General features: G+C 38.1%; 1 protein-coding gene across 1 annotated transcript; it reads right to left on the minus strand.

Annotated features, from left to right (window-relative positions):
• Positions 1–598: 598 nt before the first annotated feature.
• Positions 599–19,371, minus strand: LOC121503959 (interferon-induced protein 44-like). Its single transcript, XM_041778580.1, has 7 exons — positions 19,322–19,371; positions 11,845–12,043; positions 10,279–10,428; positions 8,789–8,960; positions 8,595–8,695; positions 8,354–8,519; positions 599–624 (listed from the first exon to the last, which is right to left on the minus strand). The coding sequence occupies exons 1-7, from the start codon at positions 19,369–19,371 to the stop codon at positions 599–601; spliced, it is 864 nt and encodes a 287-aa protein (XP_041634514.1).
• Positions 19,372–22,045: the final 2,674 nt, after the last annotated feature.

Genomic DNA, 22,045 nt, shown 5'->3' on the forward strand with positions numbered 1-22,045 from the left:
CTGGGGCTACATTACCCACAGAGCTAGCGCTAATGCTAACCAACTGACTAATAGAACATATGTGCTAAAATTGCCACCAAACAGTGTTGGTGCAAACAAGCTCACCAAACATGCACACAAACACACAAACTTTTCTATGCACAAAACATTACAGGTCAGCACGTAAGCCAGCAGCCCAGCCCAACAGGAGAATGATGATGGGCGCCTAGAAATAGTTTTACCATGTCAGCACGTTGCTATCATTCCCAAAATGCAACGTAAAAAGCACGGCAGGCATATTAAAAATGTGAGATCAAAAATGCCAAATGTTTGGTGCTAAAGTTGTTTGGTGTCTTGCTTGTGTGCTTTTAAAATGACTGAATAGACAAACAGTTTCGAGTTGGGTGTTGAGAGGATCAACAGTCTAGTGTTACTGAATTATTTTGATTCAAGAGAATTGGTGTAAATCTCTAATTATCAGTGGTTCTCTTTAAACTTTGGAACATTTCACCAAAGTTTAAAGAGAACCACTGATAAGACAAATGTTTCGAATTTTTGAGCAATCATTCAGTTTCTCCAGTTTTGTATGTGTTTATGTGTGTAAGGTCAAAGATAGGCCTTAGTGGCTGCTGAAAAGAGAAGTTGCTGACAGGAGAAAGTGGAAGCAAAAAGGCACAGAGAAACCTGTTCTGTGGGTGTGAGCTGATGACGCAGTGTATTTAGCCCTCCTTGATTTCTCTACTCTGTCTGATCTGAATGACTTTACGTTGCTTTAAAGCAAAAATCAAACTGTAGACCGACAGCACTGCAAGCTGATCTCTCTGTCCCTGTCTCTCTCTCTCCACGATTAGTAAACAAACAATAATTCACGCTCATCATCAAATGAGATAATTTTCCTGCATATTAGTTAAAGAACAGTCTCCTCATCATTGATTTGTAGGTCTCTAAAGGGCAGAAAATAAAACTTTTTTTTGGATTGGGCAGTGAGAACGACATGCTTTACTAGCGCCAGTTAATAAATTAAAGAAAGACTCCATCATGGGCAAAATAGTACAAACATCTCCAGCATTTTTTTTAATAAAAATCTTGAATTTATTTGTATAAAGCAGTGTTAATTTTGTTGACTAATTATTTTCGTTATAGTTTTTGTAAATAGCCTTTTTACCCCTGACGAAAACTAGACAGTAACTAATAAAAACAAGTGCACATGGACAAAAACTAAAACTAAATTAACGGACATTTTAGTCAACAAATAAAAACTAGACGAAAATGTGACAGAGACTTTATCCAATCACACCTAATTTCATCATGTAGAAAGTAGGGACAAGTTAGGCATAAATCCAATCACAGCTACTTTGGCTGTGTGGAAAGGCGGGATGAGATACGGGGGAGATCCAATCACAACTGCTTTTGCTGCATGGTAGCGGGGTAAGCTGGGGAGAGATCCAATCAGTTGACTAAATTTACTGTAAATTTCGTCGACTAAAATGTTGGGAAGTTTTGTCAACTGAAACTAGACTAAAACTAAAACAATTTAGATGGCTAAATTATGACTAAAACTAAAAGATATTTTTGACAAAAGACTAGAACTAAAACTAAATTAAAAAGTGCTGTCAAAATTAACACTGGTATAAAGGAGGGGGAAAGGTCAAACTTTTGTTACTAGTAGGTGCAGAAAAAGTTGTATTCCTGGATCTACACCTGGTCCTTCCTGATCTCACTCGCCAGAAGCCGTGCGCAACTATCAGACCATAATATGAGCACAAAAATCTCAAATTCTGTTCTTGTGTCATAAATATTTAAGTCATACAATGAACACTGACACTGCTTTAACAGAGTTATGGACAGCTGGAGCAGAGGCAGGGATTAAATGTGTCTCCCCCATCTCCCCGTGGGCTGAAAATTGATCATGGAGGGGTCATCAGTAACAGAGGGAGAAATCCCTCCCCCCAGCAAATTGGACTCCGCAAAGCACATCGACATCAGTGCGGCACACTTGAAGGTGGGGCGGGCCCTGCTCATATTCTATAGACTCATTACACATAGAGTGAAATATTTCGAGCCTTTAATTCTTGAAATGTTGATGATTATGGCTTACAGATAAGAAAACACAAAACTCAGCGTCTCAGAAAATTAGAATATTACATAAGATCAATTTAAAAAAGGATATTTTAAACAGAAATGTCAGGCTTCTGAAAAGTATGTTCATTTCTATGCCTTCAATACTTGGTTGGGCCAACTTTTGCATGAATTACTGCATCAATGCTGCGTGGCATGGAGGCGATCAGCCTGTGGCACTGCTCTGGTGTAATGGAAGCCCAGGTTGCTTTGATAGCGGCCTTCAGGTCATCTGCATTGTTGGGTCTCTCATCTTCCATAGATTCTCTATGGGGTTCAGGTCAGAATCAAGCACAGTAACACCATGGTCATTGAACCAGCTTTTGGTACCTTTGGCAGTGTGGGCAGGTGCCAAGTCCTGCTGGAAAATGAAATCAGCATCTCCATAAAGCTTGTCAGCAGAAGGAAGCATGAAGGTCTCTAAAATGTCCTGGTAGATGGCTGAGTTGACTGTGGACTTCAGAAAACACAGTGGACCAACACCAGCAGATGCCATGGCAGCCCAAATCATCACTGACTGTGGAAACTTTACACTGGACTTCAAGCAACATGGATTCTGTGCCTCTCCACTCTTCCTCCAGACTCTGGGACCTTGATTTCCAAATGACAGCAAAATGTACTTTGATCTGAAAAGAGGACTTTGGACCACTGAGCAACAGTCCAGTTCTTTTTCTCCACAGCCCAGGTAAGACCCTTCTGACGTTCGGTCTGGTTCAGGAGTGGATTGACACCAGGAATGCGACATTTGTAGGCCAGGTCTAGGATTGGACTGTTTGTAGTGGCTCCTCATGCACTGACTCCAGCATCAGTCCACTCCTTGTGAAGCTCCCCCAAATTCTTGAATGGATTTTGCTTGACAATCCTCTCAAGGATGCGGTTCTCCCTTATGCTGGTGCACCTTTTCCTACCACACTTTTTCCTTCCACTCAACTTTCTATGAATATGCTTGGCTACAGCACTCTGTGAACAAGCAGATTCTTTAGCAATGACCTTCTGTGGCTTACCCTCCTTGTGGAGGGTGTCAATGACTGTCTTCTGGACATCTGTCAAGTCTGCAGTCTTCCCCATGATTGTGTAGCCTACTGACCCAGACTGAGAGACCATTTAAAGGCTCAGGAACCCTTTGGAGGTGTTTGGAGTTCATTAGCTGATTAAGGTGTGACTTTTGAGGTTTGACTTTCAAATATTGAACTGACTATATATATATATATATTTATATATATATTACTATGATGTATTTCTGCTACATACTATATATATAGAGTAGACCAAGTTAGCAAGACAGAACAACAATACAAAAACAAGCCAGGTCGGAAACTACAACCCAAAAGCCTAACTCAGAAAAATCTGGGGTTTCTGCACTTAACTTGAATTGAAGGGGTTACGTTCATCAAAATGAATCAATATCTGATATCAGTTTTGACCTTGCTTAGAAAATAATGCAGGAAAAGTGGGGAAAAATGTATAATGTTCAGATTTTATTGCTATTTATGTATGGTGTCCATCTCTGGCCATTTTTTACCCTAAGTGTACCAAATTATCAAAATCTTAATATAAAAAAATCTGCAATTTGGCTCATTATTAAAACAGTCAGGACTGTGATAATACCCTTCAAATAAATTCCATTCGCATGTGGAATATATCAAAAACATAATTTTTTGTTTTTTACATTATAAACATCAGGAATTTGCAGTTAAACTGGCTCAGAATGGGTTAAATTCCCCCAAATAATTAATCATTGATATTTCTTATTATTTTTTACTTTTATTATTCAATATGAAGAACCAGAAGTGACTTCATTCTAACAAACTCCATGTTTATCCGCTCACTAACAAGGCCATAACTCAGCTGACTCAGCTGCTCGCCTCCAGGCTTCAAATACAGAAGTCTGCACTGTGAGAAGCGGGCAAAAATGGGAGAAAAGCGGACTAATATCTGCCTAAATGGGAAATATTTGGACATGACGGAGATCCAAACTGTTTCCTAGTCTGTGGATATTGGTATCTGGCCACAAATCAAGTTTCTTCATGTTTATCTGGATGATTTTAAGTACACAAAGCAGAGCCTGAAGGCTCACATCAGCCTGATCCATCCATGATGGATGAGAAATTAATGCTTAAGTTTTGTGAATGCAAATCCTTTGAACAGTTCATTCTCTTCTGTAACTAGTTATTGATCTCCTTCTTACGTTAGATAACCTGTGAAAACATCACTGTGGTTGTTGAACGGGCTCGTAAAACTTCAGGCTGCAGACTATTTTAAAACGAGATCAGCACACCCCAGATTTCTGACTTAATCTAGCTTGATTGTAACACCAGCTGAACTTTTACTTTATTTTCAATGTGCTGAATTCTCACAGTACAGCTCTAAACTTTCATATTTTGTCGTATAAACTGTTCTAGACTAGATATATTCTCATATTAACGTAGCGTTACAACTCATACCGTCTCTGTACACGTATTCCATCAGCTGAGGATCTTTACTGACAGCGGTTAACGTCATTAAAATGTAGTTATTTTTTAAAAAGCACTTTCAGCTGAAATAAAGCTGTTTACTGCTTATTCCCGACTGATTTCTGTCACTCATCCTTTCTAAAACTCTGCAGCTGGAACAGCTGACTCACGATGTCTGTGACTTCACATGCATGCCTTTACAGCCCCGCCCACCCAAGTAAGAGCACAGGTGTCTGTGGAAACACTATTTTGAATCTGAATCAAACCGGACCCCCTGATGGAAACACGGCTTAATGGACTTCTAGTGCTTTAGCGCCCTCTGCTGGTCTGGTTGAGTACAGTCAGGATTTTGAATCCTTCCATGTTAATGACAGAACAAAGACTCTGAACCATAGAGATGGAGGATCAAACTCTTTTATTAGCTGCAGACGGCCTCGTCTTTAAAGCACAAGCTTTTCACCATGGAGGTCAGACTGTTGACAGGCAGAGAACTGTGGGGCCAGACTGACTCTACATACATGATTATGTTCTCTCTCTGATAATCCATCAGTTAGACAATTAGCATGCTTCCTATCACAAAAATGAGCATCATGCAAAAGCAGAGGGGAAAAAAAAAAACTTCTGCAGGTTACATTTGCATGTTTCTGCATCAACGCCATCATCCTGCGTTGTCAGTTTGTTGCAGGTTCACAGGTGAGTCCGTTTTTCTAAAGTCCAGTTTCTGTTGTTGGTTCAAGTGAGCAAGTGTCCTACAAACTTTTGAAAATCAAAATTGAGACCTTCAAGACCTTTTACATTTTCTGATTAATTTACTGTTTATGAAAATTCAAATGGTTAGGACTTAGAGGGCTTTTTTTTTGCCCTTGATGCCCAAATCTGATGACCTCTGGCACATTTAATGCCTCTGTTTCTTCTAAATGCTGCCTGGTAATATTCATCACAACAGATCTTATCAGGTGAGATTATTCTAAACAGTTTAATTATTAAAAGCAGAAAAATGCTTTTTCTCAGGAAAGATCTGATAAAATAAGGATGAGCTGAACAAATTTCAGGGGGACAATTTAGCAGACCAGCTGCTTGACAACAGAACCAGAATCAGCTTTACTGGCCAAGTATGCTGAGGCAACAAGGAATATGACTCCGGTTAACTTTACTCTCAATGTACAGGAATTAAACATTAAATACTAATAAATAAACTCACAAAAATATCAAATATTAAAGATTTAAATATGTACAAGCTCTTGCAGATATTATATCTAGTATAAACAAGTCAGTGAGCATTGGTAGCATGGTTGCAAGATGGGCAGGTGTGCAAGGATGCTGACTAGACATGATCAGAGAATAAAACATGCAAGGATGTGGGCAGATTTACACGAGGGAGATAAGATAATTTAGGATAGTTTATTAGTGCAATGTGCATAAGAAGTGAGGCATTTTACCCCAGAGAGCCTTCTTACAGCATTTGAGTTACAGTGAATAGATTTAATACATGCAGAATTTGACTACAGCAGATAAATTAGTTATTAGTACAGTAAACAGATTATTTAGTGCAAATATGAAGGTAAAGCATTTATCACGGAGAGCCTTCTTACAGCGTTGACGTATGGTTTAAAACAGGGATGTCCCGATCATATGTATCGGATTGGAGCCGATATAAGCATTTTTAATTGGTCGGAGATCGTCAGTTGTATCCGATCAGCCCAGGCGATCATTGAAGTCAGCTGTTGTAAACGGAGCACAATTTACGACAGGCCGTAAACGCACCAGTAACACAACAAAGCAGCAGTAGCGACATTAGCATTCCTGTGTTTAACATGTCAGCAGTGTAGAAAAACTTCAAACATGAGAGTGAAAACAGTCCAGTAGCCACTTATAGCATCTATAATATGACTGTTACAAGAGGTGGTAGCAGCAGTTAACTCTACAAGTTTGATTTGTTGTCTCCGAACTAAACATACAGCGGCACTGAAGAAGCAACCTCTGGACTTTAAGAGGAAAGAAAATTACCCTTGAAAGAGCGATAAGGCAAAAAAGATAACACAAAAGTGGTTGAATTATTCCCATTGGACAACTAGCCCATCTCCGTGGTGGAGAATTTGGGTTTTTGTTGTCTTCTTGAGCTTTTGGACCCACGTTATGTCCTGCCGTCTCCACATTACATTACTGACACTGCCTTACCGGAGCTGTACAGAGTATGTGACAGCATACTAGAGAATTTAAATAGCAGCTTCACTGCTGTTAGCTTCACTACAGACATTTGGATCTCTGATGTTTGCCCCATGTCACTGCTGAGTCTCACTGCACAGTCCTCCACCTTTGAGTTAAAGCGTGCAGTTTTACGTGCACGCCAGTTTAGTGGGTCTCACACAGCAGAGCATGTAAAGCAGGCCAAGAATGTTCCTTAACAAGAAGCTACACTTCATTTTAAAGTAATGGTGGGTAAAGAAATAACAGTGAAGGAGGAAGACGTGACATGGCACTGTAATAACAAGAGGGCCTTGTATTTGATATTTGGGTTTTATGCAGTGCTAGTGTTTTGGTTTATCTCACAGATTAAAGCTGCTACATTTTAATAAGAGATTCTTGTTTTGAATCTGTAGGATTCATGTTTTTGATCCTATTTAAGTTAAACTGTTTTGACTTCAGTTTTTCTCGTGACTAATACAGTCAAGTTAAGACATCTAGTAGTTTTTGTGTTTACGTCACTTAATTTTTAAACGAAAACAATTGAAACTCTAATCTAAGTAATTATGAGTATTGGATCAGGACTCGGTATCAGCTGATATTCAATACTGAAAAATCTGATCCGGATTGGAGGCCAGAAGTGCTGATCGGGACAACCCTGGTTAAAAGATTATATAAATTCAGTTATTAGACAGTAAGTAGATTAATTAGTGCAAATATATATAGGAGGGGTGCATTTTACCACAGAGAGCCTTCTTGCAGACTTTGACTACAGCAGATAGATTAAATTAGTTATAAGTACGGTAAGTAGATTATTTAGTGCAAATATATATAAGAAGCATGGCATTTTACCACAGTGAGCCTTCATACAGTATCTTAGATATGTTTAAGCAGTAAGAGACTGCATGTTTTACAGTAAGCAGGGCTAAGGTGCTTGTTAAATATGTAAGTTCTATTTTCTGACTGTTGAGGGATCATCAGGGTAAAGGCCTCTGTCTTTAATACTGCTGCTGTCAGTGCCTTGAATTGCTCCCAGAGACAAATTAAGTTTTTGAATTTGAATGTGCCTTCTAAACTTAAGGCCTCTTTATGGTATGCATAAGATTTTCTGAGGTCTTTTAAGACAGTGGTTCTTAACTGGTTGCGTCACAGGACCCCCCCATCAAATCCTCAGGGACAACTGCAACCCAAACTTTGGAGAATTTTTTTTGTTTTTGGTCGATCAGATGTATCTAATAAAAAAATAGTAGAGCTTGGGCCTAGGACAGCACAAAAGGTGTAACAAAACAATGAAAAAGGACAAAAAATCCATGTTGTATAGAGTATCATTGACAATTCGGCACCATTTTTTTTCCCAGGCACGCATCCGCATCCTACTGAAAAGGGCTTCACGACCCACTTTTGAGTCCCAACCCACCAGTTGAGAACCACTGTTTTAAGACACATTTGGTTACATACAGAGCAGGATGTAATCATTAGGAAGATACACAATCAACACCCAATATTTGCATTCCTATGCTGCTTCCTGTCTAGACTAATGAAAAGGTGTGAAGAATGATCAGTGGAAAGTCATCAGACTGAGAAAAAGTGGATACACTGATTGAAACATGAAGTTCTACCTTCACTCTGATCATTCAGGTAGTCCTCTCCATAGTTCACCATCTGTTTCAGTGCGGCCAGGATCGGCACACTGATCTCATCACTGGTATCGATTTCTGATTCGTAGTTCTTCAACAGAAAGATGCAGTTAACTGGTAATCCCAGGATCTTGCTGAATTTTTCCACCTGTGATTTAAAGTCAGAGAATTAGAGCTGATCAGAGCTGAAACAACAGAAATGGAAGTCAAGTGAATGTCAAACCTGCTCCTTCAGGTACTTGCTCTTGTGTAGGTTGTTAATATCTTTCTTCACCTCAGGACAGGCCTCGTCCACTTTGGTGAGAATGGCCATTTGGGGAATATCTGCAGTTACAGGCATGTTTTGATTTTTAACATTTGTTTTAGTGGAGTTTTGGAGTCTTAGTTTTCTTGTAGTGTGCGATTTGCTGCTCTCACCCAGTTTATTGGCAGCTTCTCTGACTTGTTTTAACTTCTCCACCATATTCTGATTCAGCAGAGAGACTGAGCTGACAGGAACAACGCAGACCAGGACGTGGACTTGGTCATCCAGAGAAGGATTTGAGTTGTAGCTGGGATCAGTGGTTTTTAGTGGGCTGACAGGGTTGAACTAGAAAACAGATAGACAAGGGGCAGTGCTATGTTAAAACTATGACTAAAACTAATTTGTCGACAGCCTTTTTTTCCATGACAAAAACTAGATTGAGACTAACAAAAATAGATTTGTGATGACTAAAACTGACAAAAACTAAGTTTAATTTTCATCAAGATGACTAAAATGTAATGTAGTTTTCGTCAGACATTCAGAATCTTTGATATTTCTCCACTGAGGGTAAATCTGACAAAAAAGGAAAAAGAATCTGTATTTCTTCTGTCTCTCAGCTGTAGAAAGCAGGGACCCCAGGTTTGGCAGGGTGCAGAGAACACACTACCCAGATTTAGGCAAGAGAATAAATGCTTGGACTAGAAGTAAAGACTAAAACAGGAGGACTTTTAATAGATTAAAACTAGACTAAAATGTTTTGAGTTTTCATCGACTAAAATGAGACTAAAACTAAAAAGGATAGAAATGACTAAAATGTGACAGAAACTAAAATGCATTTGATTTAAAGACTAAAACTAAGACTTAAATTCAAAATAACTGCCAAAATTAACACTGATAAGGGGTGTCACACACTCATCTTTTGTCCGGGACCAGATTTGCTCCAGTGAGACGTCCCGGCTGGACTGTTTAGGTCAGAGGTGTCAAAGTCAATCACAGCGGGGGCTGGATTCTGAGATGAGGCCTAACCTTAGAGCCTAACAGGGTCAACATTTAACCTCAATCTGTCATCCTAATATTTACTGGTAATACAATATGAAAAAAAAAAACTTAACACTGATGATAAATCATTTTGAGATTAAAAAAAGAAAAAATATCATAAGTTTAAAGGCTCAAAATCTGAGATAAAAAGTCAAATGTATTATTTAAAGGTTTGAACTTTAAATTTAATGGCTAAATAATGGTTTTAAAAGGCAAATATACAAGATAGAGAGTCAAAACCACAAGTTTAAAAGGTCAAAATGTGAAATAAAAAGTCAAAATCAGAAGTTTAATTCAGAATTGTAAGATGCCAAATTGACAATATTAAATGTAAACATGTATTAATATCTTTTGACCTAATTCTTTTTACTCTTTACTTTTTTAGATTTTTATGATTTAACATTTTAAATTTCCACTTTTATACAGGAAGAAATCTGCAGACCTCGCACCAGTGGGCCAGTTAGAAATATAAGATTTAATATAAACTTGCAGCCGGATGCAGCCAGATTTGGCCCCTGGGCCTTGAGTTTGACGCTGCTGACATAGAACATTCCAGATCAGGGACAAGCTCAACTTTTGGAGATAAAACTTTACATGTATTGTACCTTTTAAATACTGACTGTACCTGGTATCCTTCCTTCACGTGTCCCTGCAGAGCCAGTTTCACGTCGTCCACACTGATTCCATTTTCCAGGTTTTGCTCAAATCCCATGATGTCGTTAAAAACCAAAGGATAGAAGCTCTGATCGTCTTTTCGGATCTTGTAAGTTGTGTACTACAAAGAAGATAGAGAATTGTTTGTCTCCTTTAAGAACAACATTAAAGCTTGCACAATTCTGTTTCTTAAAAGAACTGATTTAAAAAAGAAAAATGCCTGAATATCAGAAAATGCTCTCTGGAAACACTTTATTATGCTTTATTATGTTATATGCTTATATGTACTTATATACAGTACAATTAGAAATATTCAGACCACCTTTACTTATTTTTCTTTGTTGTCATGTTGCAGTCTGAAAAATCCATTTTCACTCTCTTACTAAGGGACTTTAAAAAAGGCTAGGCTGTTCCTAGTAATATCAAAAGTTTAACCCTTCCCCCTTCTTAAACATAAATAAGTTCTGGGCTTTTTAATGTAAAATACTGAAGATGTTTAAAATAATTAGGCCATGATAGGGACAGTCTTTCCTGTGTAAAAATATTATGTGTGATAATTTATTAACTGGCGCCAGCAGCTAAAGCACGCAGTTCTTATTACTCAACCCAAAATTTGATTGTGTTCATCACCCGCTATGCTAAAGACCCATAAAAAATTATCAGAAGACCTTTTAACTTTAGGAAAATCCTCTCTTTTCGATGATTATTGTTTGTTTATTGATCGCAGACAGAGAGAGAGTCAATGGGAGAAGAGCGGCGTGTAGCGTGTCAGTCTCAGCTAAGAAAGTTTGATTTTTGCGTTAAGTCGATGTAAAGATGAACAGATCTTGGAACATTCTGCTCAAAGTCCTACCTTCCCTTGTTTGTTTATACATTTCATAAAGAAATTTAATTCAGTGGTGAAATTGTATGTGACTCTCAGCAGACGCAGTATTAGTGACTGTGGATGAGATCGATGAGGACTCAAAATGCCAGGTCATCATCCTCTATACGAGCCCTGGTAGCTCTGTTAAAGCAAATCCCCTGCTGTGCTGGCTGCCGTCAAACCAAGCAGAGCAACAGCTTCTCAATATGATGGGAACCCCACTGGAGTTTTTGTTTTTGTAAACTCCAAGCAGGCTTTTATGGGTTTTGCACTGTGGAGAGTCTTCTGTCCAGCCACTCTGCCATAAAGCCCAGATCAGTGCAGGGCTGCAGTGATGGTGGTCCCTCTTGTCCCATCTCCACACAGGATCTCTGGAGCTCAGTCAGAGAGACCATCAGGTTTTTAGTGATGGCGTACTGAGTCTACATTAACTAAAACAAAATTTAAAAAATAAGTCAAGGAGGTCTGAATTCTTTCTGAATGCACACATGAACTTTGCATGTGTGAGATCAGAATCTATGACAGCAGGAATAACTAACACCACTATGACCAGAGTATCTGCTGTCTGATCAAGCAGTCCACAGATTAAACTCAAACTAAACCAAGACCTCTGTCTGTGATGGGTGGGATCTAAAGACAGTGATGGATATTCTTGGTTCCAGTTATTCTTACTTCCTTGGTGTGGCTGCTCCCAGAGATTGCATCTGTTTTATCTCGCACTGAAACTTGACTTCTTAAAGTGGAGTCAGCAGAGTTCACAAAACTGGACTTTCCAGCACCAACGGGACCATGAAGCAGAATTCTTAGATGACTGACTTCTTTTTTTAGGGGGTTGTAAGCCTTGAGAAAGTCCAGACTTTCTTCGGTGTTCCTGTTTGTGGAAAAGAATTATATGCACAATTAATAAGCATTAAGCAGAGTTTCCGCTAGACTTTTTTGTCCCCGGTCAAAATGACCAGCAGTCCTCAAGAATCCCAGCCATTTAGAATAACTACCAGACATTTGCTTTTACATTATTTTGCTGCATTAACAGCAGCAAAACTCATAAATCTGAAATTCTGTGATACATTGATACATACAAGTCTGCGCTAAACAGGACTGAGGACACATTTTTATTTCCAAACCTGACCCACAACCAAGACAGTAGAAACCAAGCTGACAGTAAACCTGAGTAATTATTACCCTGTTATTACAGACTGGTAGACACAGACACATGATTAGACCCTGGAAATGACTGCACAAGAACTCTCTCTTATTTTTCTTTGTGTAAGTGGTTTAAAGTATCAAAATGAAACTGTGAGCTTTTCCTTACACACGCAGTCAGTAACACAAGATACACCCACGTTAAACTCATAAACAACAACAGTTAGCTTCACATTAGCACCGTTAGCCTGTTAGCCGCTACCCTAACTTAGCAGCTTCCAACAGCCAAATACCATCCTTCACCAACAACAACTAAGCATCCAAACATATAACTCCCCAGTGCTCTGTGAACTGGACACCGCGTTAAAACTCTACATTTCAGGGTGTGCAGATGGTCGAGTGGTTTAAGGCCCGGGTGCGAATCTGGCCTGTGGCCCTTTACTGCATGTCTCTCCCCACTCTCTTCCCTGTTTCCAAGTCTATCCACTGTCCTTCCTCTATTCAATAAAGGCATGAAAAGGCCCTAAAATAAATCTTAAAAAAAACAAAAATAGATAAATAAACTTCACATTTCAAATGATAAATGAGTCTTACTGTCAGTTGTCCGATATCAGTCCTCGTGATGATATAACTGTAACCTCTGCTAAATCCGTAAATCCAACCATCCAACCAAAGACGCTAACAACAACACAGTATTAACCTATGATAGCTAATGCTGCTAATGTCAGCAAAGATGCACAGTCATACAGTAACACCAAGCCACACTGGCGCAGTCCAGCAGACCTGGATTTGTCCCCAGAACGACAACATCTAAGCTAACTAATGCCATCGCTAATGGGCCACCAGAGACTGCAGACCATCGACATCGTTGACAACAAGGGGCTTCAAGACATCATCGGGGTCGCCTCGGATGACCCGTACCACAAACCACCTACGAGAGCTACTGTCACAAGAATCCGAGAACTGTATGACAGCTTAAAAAGGCTTTATGTTTACTCACGTGGGCAGAGTCCTCCATGGTTGATCCAAAAGAGCTGAAGGAAAAAAAATCACAGTGACAATTTTTTAAACTTCACAACAAATGCAGTAATGGAGTTTATTACTGAAACTTGATCATTCCAACAAAAATACACATTACTTTAACTAAGAAAATCCTTCAGTGTCAACATTAATCTTATTGCTTTCAAAGTGTCAGTACCATAAAACCCTTCTGTGTTACGCTGAAGGTCACTGTTTAGTTTCTGATTACATTACATAGGAAGGATAGGAATTTGTTGTAAATATTTACATTTGGAACAATTCATTTTCCTCCAAAAAGCATATCATAATTGACCATAATCTCAACCTATGTTTTCACTTTAACAGTGTTTTAATGTTAGAGCCAGTGTTTATGGTTGATGCTTGTTGCATCCAAGGGTCAAATTTCTCCCAAAAAGGCTGCCAGGTCTCTTTGACCACATAACAACTAGAGTTGTTCCGATACTGATACCAGTATTGGAAATACGTCTGATACTGCTTAAAATGCAGGTATTGGTATCAGCGACTACAAGAGTTAATGCCCTGATCCCATACCGTTTGGTTTAACTTAGTTTTGCTTAGTTAAGCCATGCTAAATGTTAGCTCTATAAACCAGAAATCATTCTTCTTTGCTGCTGGTAAGCCCTGCATGCACGAGCTACCGTTTTTAGAGCAGCAAAGAAGAACCAAAGGACCCACTGCAGCAGCAAAGAATGGAGACCGTGTGACAGTTCTTCTCTGTATGTGATCGTTAAATTGCCTTCCAGACCGGCGCTCTCATCAACAAGAAGTGACACAGTGGTTCAAAAGTTAAATAACTTTAGAACCATAAATCGTTGCCTCTCACTTGCTTTTCCTCTTGAAGCTAGCCGTTGAATCTCTTACAGCAACATTTTCAGCGAGCCTGGAACTCGTGTGACTTTTGGGGACTTCAATGATTAAATCAACACCAGTAAACCCGATACTGAACATCTTTTTATCCATTTGAATCAAATTAGGATCATTTATTACCGCTAGCTCGAATGCTAACTCGAATGCTAACTGCCATGTTGTTTACCCTATGGCTGTGAGCCAATAGAAAACTGTTCCGTAATCACGCAATGCTGCCTGAATAGAGCAATGAATTATAGCTCAGTCAGACAACTGAGGTGATAGTTTTTCAAGCATTCATTCTTAAACGCAAACAATACATTGGTTTGGCCTCCAGGCTCCAACCTTATGACTCCTGGCATAACTGTATGCAGGATTTTAAGGGAGTGATGATACTTGTAACCCCACTGGAGCCAACAGGTGGATGCTAGGGAGGAGGGGGTCACAGAAAGATCACAGAAAACTGACACAAACTTTATTCTAGTTGCCCTTCTGGTTGTTCTCCATGTTGGATTTAAGAACATCTGGTGTATGTGTTTCGCAGTGGTGGTAAAGGAGCATCAGATTTTGCTGTAAAAGCCATAACAAGCTCAGTAGCTTCTGCAGCATGAACACAACCCTGTAATCCACCATTGTTGTTTTGGCTGAACCTGCACAGGCGTCCTCAGAGAGCTATGCTACATGTGACGTAATCGTTTCTAGAAAGTTGGCCGTCCATACAAAGATGAAACGGTGGTCGTTTATGGATTTGTGCACTCTGGGACCCGATTTCAAAAAGTATCCTTTACAGTCACCTAAAACGCCGTGTGGGATGAAACGCCGATGCATTAAAATAAATAAATCAAATAAAAATCAAATAAATTTTTGCGTGTACTCCTGAATCTATCTCCGTTGTATGGGGCCTTACACACCATGGATGTTCTAATTTATCTCTAACAAAAGTGCAAGTCAATGGTAGTATTTTAAATGTTGATTTATGGATAATAATAATAAAAAAAAATACATGTTTTTGTAAAAAGCACTTCCAAAGTGCTGCACATGAAGTTAAAATAGTGAAAACAAACACTTCATAATAAGAGAGTTGCAATTTAAAAAGTCTTACGTGAATCTGGTTTGGATCCATTTCCTCCCATATCTGTAAAGTAAGATATTTATGTTATTATTAGGACTGTCAAATTAGATCAGACAGATCAAGAAGCGTAGTCTGATCGGGTTAATATTTATTTATTTCTGCTATGCACCAGCTCCGTAACAGCACTGCCCCTCTATATTGACTGGTCCAAAAACGTCTCTTGAAGGTCCGTTTACCCCTATCCCATCCCCACTCTGCTCCAGCTTGAAACTGAAAGTGTTCAGACAAAATGAAATTTAAACATTTGCCTGGATCTGTAAATAAACACTGAAAAAAAGTAAATCAAGATGCTGCAAAAAATGCAAAGACTCTGCAGCTCCTATAAGAGTTGGTCTGATGCTGGTGAATATACAGCTGCATCATGAGGAGGAGGAGGAGGAGAAGAGGACGCAGCAGGAGAGGCTGGTGTGTGACAAGGGAGCAGAGGTGTTGCAGGTGAGCCTGAGAGTGAATGAGCTCTGTAGAGTATCATAATAAAGGCCTAACAAGCATAATTAGACTGAGTCCTCTTTATTTATGAGGAAAATACTGTTTAACATTAAATCTGTAGCTTTTCTATGAATGAAGACATGGTTGTCCTCTTACAACTCCTTAAAAGTTCTCCATGTAAGGAGAAAGTCCTGAATTCAGACGTTATCCCTACATACAAATATGACTGTGCCTGTTTTAATAACATTAAGTCTGAGTACTCTTATAATAATGAAAGTAATAGTAATAAATGCATTTATAAAGTGCTTCCAAAGTGTTGTAGATAGATTTAAAAGAATTGAAGTAAAAAAACAGTTATAGAATAAAATGATACCTGTGAGTAGTTTGCTATTATACTTATAAAGTCATTGATATTTTGTCCTTCAGCATATTTTCAATTTTTTTTCAACTTCTAGAAGTCTGAAGTTAGACATACATTGTGGTATTATTTAGTAATCTTACATTAAGGTCAGTATCTCCATCGGGATTCAGTTTATCATGTTATGCTTGCAGCATGTTTTTGGAGTGTCCAGTATCTTTGAGTTTAATCTAGAGGGTTTATTTGGACATTATCTGTCGTTGTTTTTTGGTTGTTGCCATGAACAAAAATGTGCATAAAGCATTTTTCTCCACTCTTGTTGATAAGGGTATTTAAATTTTAAGAAATATTCCTGTTTGGCATATTTAGAACAAAAAAGGTGCGATTAATTTGTGATTAATCATGAGTTAACGATGAAAGTTTTGCGATTATTCACAATTAAAATTTTAATCTATTGACAGCCCTAGATATTATGGATGATTTAACTAAATATGCATATTTTAACTGCAGTACATTAACAATGATGAACACAGTTTTACAAATGTGTGTCATATAGTGATTACTGAGGTTAAAGGTTAATTTTTCCATCTAGTAAAATTATAAAGCGGCATGAATGGACAAAATCAAAGCACAAGTATTTAAGAACTGTTAAATATTTGATCAAATGTACAGTAGATAGTTACTGTCCAGCGCTGATTAACCCTCAAACCAGATCTTTACATAAATATCTAAAGGGAAATGTTTTTGGTTTATTGATAAACAGTATTTATTTAATTTTTAGGCTGAGAGCAGAGAATATGAGTTACAGTTGTCAGTATCACCACTGATACATTTATAAATGTTTCACAGAAATCAATTCTATCAAATATTGAAACAAGAATATATCGTATCAAAGGTTTTACTCTACATCTAATTTTAAAATTTAAACATAAAATACAGAGTTCACTTACACTTTAAAGAAATCCTCCAGTTCAAAGAGATGAATTGAGACAAATCACATTTTAAAAGTCTAAAGAGCTACTGACAGGTTAACCTTCTGACAGGAAAACTCAGCACTAAAAGAAAAACCAGAAGATAAACAGCATGAGGATGGAGGATGTCTTACCTCTTGATGCTCTGGCTCCTCAAAAACAAGGAAAGAGAAACAGCCCATCCTTTATAGAACAGAAACAGGCTTTCAGTTTCATTCTGACACACCATGACCATGCACTAAAGATGGCAATATCAGTGTTTTTTAATTCGATATGATACAGATACTTTTTGATGTATTTTGATGTAAGGACAAAATATTGGACTCGCAAACTTTCAAAAGTTACACATTTCAGGCAGTTTTAAAGGCGTGTGCAGGTCATTCAGAAATTCATTTTGGGAGAAACTTCAATTAAATTAAAATGTTTAAGTAGGTAAAAAAATACTATAATCATAGCACAAACTTGTATTTAGAATTAAAATATCCATAACTAATTACTTTTCTTTTTTTTAAAATTCAGATAGAAGGTCTATATTAGCCATCTATAAAATGATTTCAAACAAAAATGTAAGAAATACAAGTTAGTATTTTTTTTTTTCTTGTTTTCTTAGAATTTTGAAATTTACTTAGGGACCACAATGAGTGAAAAAGACAGCCAGATCCACATCACAGACTATAAAATGACTTCATATGTGAGCGAGTGGAGTTGCTGAAATCTGTTACTCATTAATGATTGGTCCTCAAAGTCACATGGTATGGCAGGATCGACATGTCCGATTGGTCCTTAAAGCCATGTGACATGGAGGAGCAGGTAAGGCATGTTTGATTGGAGCTCCAAATTCACGTGTAAGCCAAAACAGTCTGGAAGAGAGAGAGGCAGGGAGGCACTCGGCGGATAAGCGGTGGTGGGCGTGTTTTACAGTAATCATTTGGTATCGATACCAAATGAGTACTTGGTAAATATCGATATATTGATACTCCCACCACTACCATGCACTTCACACACGAGCACACATAGACACCAAAGGAGGCTTGGGCGCATTCCCTTTTAAGCTGCTAGCTGCTAATAAGCTGCTAGCTGATGTACTGCGTTTGTTGTAGCTAAGGCACTTTATCATGGACACACAGGCTAATGTTGTGTACTTAATGGAGGACTCTACAGGTGAATACGGTTACCTGCAATAATAACAGCATCAAAATCATCGCATTGAGATGCAAATTATCCCAAAACACATCACAGCAGAACTTCCCCTGTTAGATAAAAGACAGTATTTACTCCTGAAACTGTTTGAATATGTAGAGGAGTTTGTGTAGTGAATTCAGGGGAAATCTACGGATGCAAACAGAGGTGAAAGGTCCACTGAAACTAAGCTCATGTCAACATCACTTAGCATGTGCATAATAATAATTATGATAATAATAGATCATTAAAATATTCAGAAAATTGTCTATGGAAGCACAAAAGTCATTAAACAGTTCATTTTAATCATGTCTGCAGAACAATGCTATGTTCATTTTCTCAGTAAAATGATTTACAGTGCTTTCCAGTATTACTGCTTTCAGTATAGATAACAAAAATGCTACTAAACATTGGTCTAATTGCAGTTGGGAGGGTGTGTTGCCTTCTTGTTTATGTAGAGAACAGTCTTTTTTAGTTCTGTGTGAATATTATGTATTTTTTGAAGCACTATTTAATTCAATGGCACCAAGAGAATTCAAGGAATTTATCGTCTTGTGCAAAAATAAATTATTGGTGCATTTTTACATTTTTTTGAATTCTTACTTCACCGTTTCCCTCTCCCCGGTAGAGTCAGCTATTCTAAATATTTAGTAGACTAGTAGCACAGAAAACATGCACATGGAGCCATAGTTTGATTGTTCTAGGTTACTCTTGTGATGTAGTGAATACTAAAGAAGACATTGTCTTTGTGTGATCGGATTATTTTGTAGAAATCTGTAAGTACTCAACAATGATGTGAGTTGGTAAGGAAATCAGAGATGTGGAAAGGGACCCAACTGCAGTCAAGATGGCCGACATGGGCGTCGCTATATCCAATCCATACCGGAAGTCTCAAGCGGAAGTTTCTTTTTCGTGTTGGACTCAGCTGCCAGTGTTTGTCAGTCTTTTTCACGCCTAAGCCTAACCCTTGGTGCTGGATCTGAAATATATCACCTTCCCCACTGCCTTATCCTGAACCTAACCACCTGGGTTCTAACGCCTAAGCCTAACCTTAGATGTACGGACTTCCGGTTGAGACTTCCGGTCTGGATTGGATGCATGTCGGCTATCTTGTCTGCAGCAAGGTACTCTCGGAGATGTGCGACCAAGTTTTGTTTTCAGACATTTTTATAAATAGATGAAGAGAAGTGCCCTCTTACTTACTTTTGTCCCTGACCCCTAAAATGTCTGTGCACGTCTCTGCAACAGAATGCTCTTATTTTAATTCTTATTATGAGTAAGTGAGTCAAAATTATGAGATTAAAAGTCGTAATTATGGGCCAAACATCAAAACTCTGAGATAAAAAGCCAAAATGATGGGATATGTCAAAATTATGAGAAAGTCAGTTATAATTATGATTATAATGTCATCATTTTGAGATAACACATCAAAATTATGAAATACATTTCACAGTTATGACTTACTATCTCATAGTTATGAGCAGTGTTAATTTTGTCGACTAAAGCTATGACTAAAACTGTTCGTCGACAGCCTTTTTTTCCATGACTAAATCTGACAAAAAGTAAGTCTAGTTTTCGTCAAGATGACGAAAACTAGACCAAAATGTAATGTAGTTTTCACTGGACATTAAAAATCAGTGATATTTCTCCACTGTGGGTAAATCTGTCAAAAAACAACCCAGCTGTATCTCTTCTGCCTCTCAGCTGTAGAAAGCAGGGACCCCAGATTTAGCTGAGTGCAGAGAACACACTACCATGATTGGGTACCAGATTTAGGCAAGAGAATAAATGCTTAGACTAAAATGTGAGACTTTAAATGGACTAAAACTAGACTAAAACTAAAATGCATTTCATTTAGAGAGTAAAACTAAAACTAAAATTAAAAATAGAAGCCAAAAATAACTCTGGTTATGACTTACATTCTCATAATTATGACTTTTATGTCATAGGTAATTTGCTCTGGGATTTTTACTCAGCAGATTACAGACATGGGATTAAAACACAGATATCCTGTGTGATTATTGGTTATTACCAGAGGTCCCTGGGTAATACTAAACCTGTGTGAATCTGGCTCAAAGAAGGTTTTCTAGTTGTGAGTATGAATCAGATAAATCATGGTAAACATGCCCTGACTGCTGACAAGAGAGGACGATAAAGTAGAAAATATTTAATTCTTTTAGATAATACTTTGTTCTTTACAATCCTGATAACTGTCCAGCAGCAGCTGTTGGTGTTTGCTCTGTGATGCATTTGTGTTTTTCCTCTGGTAGGTTCATCTTTAAAGAAACCGTTCTTTTCCATGCAGCATCCTTTAACCAGAGAGCGAGGATGACTGCGCAGTTTTGATGCTTTTAGTTTCACAATGAGAGGGAAGCACATTAGTGGTTGCTTTCCATTTCACGATAAGCAGAAAGTAACCTGACACGCCAGATGGAAGTGTTTCACACATCCATCTGGAAAAGCTTCAATAGGAAACGTTTGGGAAAAGGCCAAAGCTTCGAAAAAAACTCTGAGTATGATTGGGTGAATGTTCTGTCTGTCACATCTCTACGGGCCAATAAGAGCAACAAAACACTTGACATAGCCGCTATCAAGCTGCGCGTGTGCAGCCACTGAGAAATAGTGAAACATGGCGACTATAGACATAAAAGTACTTGACTTTTGTCATTTTTGAAAAGAAAACAACTCACTGCTGTTCTTTGTTCTTCTTTTAACAAAGAAATGTCGTCAAGTTCTGATAAAACTGGCGCTTTAGCAGCATCCACGCTAATCTCTTCCTCCATAACTGCACCAGCTCTTGCTGCCGCTTGTTTTCATCAGGACTCTGCTGAGCCTGAAAGTACTGCCCCTCGTCGCTGATTGGTCCTGTCACTTTCTAACCGGGCCCAACAGTTCAGATGGGAGCTTTGCAAGATGGATTCACCAGTGAGAAGCAAGGAAACAGGCGTATCCATCTGCTTTGCAAGGTTAAGCGGGAAGCACATTAGTGTTTGCTTTCAATTTCCCCTATAAATACAGCCCTGCTCTTTAAAATCTTTTCCAACTGTTATGCATGTGGTTTTTCTTTATTATCAAGATGAACTCATGTGAAACACTTGCAGATGTCTTCGTAAATTTATGTCAATAATTTTGTGAATCTGTTGCTCATAAATTACAGAAAAAACAGTGTAACAAACCTTTAATCAAGCTTTATCCTGGGCACTCTACTGTAAACATGATTATGAGGAATGTTTTTTAAAGGAATTCACCCTCAGTTAGCACATCCTGCTTATTAAAAGCATATCAGATGGCTGAAGAATTTCCTAGATTGTAAGTCTCATCTTGTTTTATTAGTGACATGAAAACATGGGACTGTTTTTTTTTGTTTTGTTTTTTTAACGTATATTTCTTGAATTTACAACAAAACCACAAAATCAATTTAAATATTTCAACTTCCCTTTTAAAGAAATCAAAAACATATATAGATAAACCCATCTGAAAAAATGTAAAAATCATTTAAATGATACTTTTATTCATTGAAATTGAGGTATTAGAGTTTGGGACAGCCACTTCCCAATATAAAGTCCCGTATAAAGGACACTTTATATAGTTGATTTAATGCTATCTGAACTAATTCATTTGTACTGAACAGATCATAACACGACAGTTATAAATATCAAGGCTGTGAATATCTCATTTTCTTCTAAAATGTGTTTTTTTGGTACAGGACTGCAACTTGCACGGATTTGGTAGAATGGCCCATATATACATATATCATCATCATCATCATCATCA

Source organism: Cheilinus undulatus, linkage group 21 (genome assembly GCF_018320785.1).
Source record: "Cheilinus undulatus linkage group 21, ASM1832078v1, whole genome shotgun sequence".
Taxonomy (NCBI): Eukaryota; Metazoa; Chordata; class Actinopteri; order Labriformes; family Labridae; genus Cheilinus; species Cheilinus undulatus.